The sequence below is a fragment of the Neopelma chrysocephalum genome, unplaced genomic scaffold, assembly GCF_003984885.1.
Source record: "Neopelma chrysocephalum unplaced genomic scaffold, ASM398488v2 Primary Assembly neopelma1_353, whole genome shotgun sequence".
Lineage (NCBI taxonomy): Eukaryota > Metazoa > Chordata > Aves > Passeriformes > Pipridae > Neopelma > Neopelma chrysocephalum.
Window position 1 is genome coordinate 139,260 of NW_020898017.1, and position 2,683 is coordinate 141,942.

The following is a 2,683-nucleotide window of genomic DNA, read 5'->3' on the forward strand; positions in this document are numbered from 1 at the left end:
CTGGGGGGGTTGTTTGCTGTTTATGGGAAAGCTTCTGGAGGGTTCTCTGAAGTTGGTTTTAAGCTTCAAGGCCAGGCTGGACGGGGCTCGGAGCAACCTGGGACAGTGGGAGGTGTCACTGGACGGGCTTTAAGGTCCCTTCCCACCCAAACCATTCCATGGTTTTATGATTTTTGGGGGCCCCTGAAGTGGGTTTTAAGCTTCAAGGCCAGGTTGAACGAAGCTTTGAGCAACTTGGTCTAGTGGAAGGTGTCCCTGCCCGTGGCAGGGGGTGGCACTGGATGGGCTTTAAGGCCCCTTCCAACTCAGATCACTCCAGGATTCAGTGATTCTCAGGGACCCCTGAAGTTGGTTTTAAGCAGCATCAGCGTCGTTAGAAAGCTGCACAGAAAACAATTTTGCAGTTAAACCATTTGTGGAACAATTTAAAAAGGCTGACAAAATAAGAACTTCAAAGTATATATTTTATATATATAGAGAGAGGGAGATTTCACTGAGCAAAGTCCCAAATCCAGCCAGGAGTAACCACTGAGGGGAATTCCCAGCTCCTGGTGCCCCCATTGACCCCCTGGGGCCTGTTGTAGGGGGCTCAGCAGTGGCACAGCCCCGTGTGGGGTTTGGGGCCAGGCCTTACAGCAGTTTGGGCCGTGATGTGTGTGCAGCCCACGATCTTGGCCCCGGCCAGCGGCTTCTCCCCCTGAGCTCTCTTCCTCAGAGCCATCAGCGCCGGCATTTCTGCAGGGAGAAGGGAAAACAGGCCCATGAATGGGATGGAAAGAGGGATGAGGGCAAGGACAAACGGCAGCACCACTCCTTGTCCCGCTGTCTGGTGTTCCCATGAACTCGTACAGCTGGGGCAGCTTCCAAAGAGGCCAAAGCCTTGTGAGTAAGCCCAAATAAGTGAAAAGGACCCAATATCCCTCTGGATTTTCTCCCTGCTATCTTGGATGAAGCATCATCACATGTTCAAACTTCTACCTGCAAGTTCCCAAGTGAGGCTGGAGGAAAATCTGCTTCAGACTGAGGAGAACTTGGGACTTCCTGCCCTGCCCCTCTTTTCCAATGCCCCTCCAGCTTCCTAAACCCTTTGCTATGGACTTCTGGAGATAATCAAGCTCAAATTTATTTGATGGATTTCATCTTCTCTACTGTTTTTAACAAAATATGCTGGACTGTAGAACAGCCCTTCAGTAGCTGTTTGGTTGGAGCGACTCGGCACAACCCCGTAACTCCTCTCCCATCCCACAACATCCCATCAAAGCCTTCCCATCTCTAACAGGCATTGGGAAATCACCAACACACCGAGCCTCAGAAGGGGATCTGGGGGAAGGAAGGACCCCACAAGACAACCCAGGACGAGGTGGAGCTGGAGGGAGGTGCCCCATTTACCCTGCTCAGCGATCTCGATCTCTCGGCGCCCGAACTCGGCCTGTTTGATGTTCTTCACGCAGAAATCGCTGCTGCCTTTGGAATTCTTCTGCTGCTTGTCCCGGGGGGAGGTCTCATCGTCGGAGCTGTCGGTGTAGGAGGCAGCTGGAGGGGGGAAAAGAGGTCAGAAACAGGATGAAACATTCCCTGGGGCCTGCGGATGATCCACGGCTGAGCGTGGCCATGGAGGTGTTTCTCCACGTGCAGGTGCCACCTCCCTCCTTCCTCATCCTCCCCTTCTCCCACAGGCAGTTTTACCTCACTCTTATCTGTAATTAACAGTGCCCATGTCCTCCATGGGCTCATCTCCGTGGCCTTCTCCCATCTCTCTTCCCAAAATTCAAGCCTTTACAGCTCTAAGGGAGCCACCAAAACCACCCAGGACTGTTTCAAGCCCTTCCCAAGTTGTAATTTAAGGCAGCACAGACACAAGGCCCTATTCCATTCCAAACAGCATCCTGGTGAAGGCTGTGAGCTGATGATTATCCAGGCATGGTGGCATTCCCAGTCCTTGGATTTGCTCAGTTTGGATGCTCCTCAGTGAGGACCAGGAGCTGCTGCTTGGGAGGATCACAAGGAAATTCCTGAGGAAGAAACTCCTTCCTTGGGAGGATGACACAACACTGGCATGGACTGTCCCCAGAGGTGGTGGCTCTCCATCCCTGGGGGACTTCAGGAATGGGTTAGAGAGCCATGGATCACCTGATCCCATATGGATCATGGTCCCATGGAATCAGATTAAGCTGCTGGTTTAAGACGGGGTGTGGATGTGTCAAAAACTGTCTTCCTTTCCTATCAGTGCCCTCCAAACTCCTGGTTATGGAACTGGACTGTGGCAGACACATGGAAAAGCCCTTCATGGAGTTAGAAATCCCCTTTCCCATTTATTTTGATTACTAAAATCACGTGTACTTATATAAAATCACATCCATTTTCAGTTTGAGTCACCCTGAATTAACCACCACTTCTGCTTCCACTTGGGATCAGCTAAGGAGGTTATTTGTGCCATGTTTTCCCCTGGAATATGCCCCTACTGCGGGAAACCAAACCTCTTCCATCTTTTAGGACAGGCACCAGCAGTCAGAGCAACATGATGAATCAGAAACCTTTGCTCCTCTTCCCTTTCCCAGGACCCAACTCAAAAGCCTCATTCCCTCATTCTCTATTTAACTGCCTGGAAGTTTTACTCCAAGCCCTTTACTCCCCAGATCACGTGGAACTTGTAAAATGAACCCGAGACCTGTCATCAAACTCA

At 51.1% G+C, this 2,683-nt stretch overlaps 1 protein-coding gene across 1 annotated transcript in view; it reads right to left on the reverse strand.

The window, feature by feature from the left end:
• Positions 1–2,683, reverse strand: part of AHCYL2 (adenosylhomocysteinase like 2) — a 29,408-nt gene that overhangs the window by 18,741 nt on the left and 7,984 nt on the right. The window contains exons 3-4 of the mRNA XM_027705811.1: positions 1,390–1,533; positions 603–735 (exon numbers count right to left, since the gene is read on the reverse strand). Coding sequence (XP_027561612.1) covers positions 603–735; positions 1,390–1,533 — 277 coding nt within the window. The remainder of the gene's footprint in view (positions 1–602; positions 736–1,389; positions 1,534–2,683) is intronic.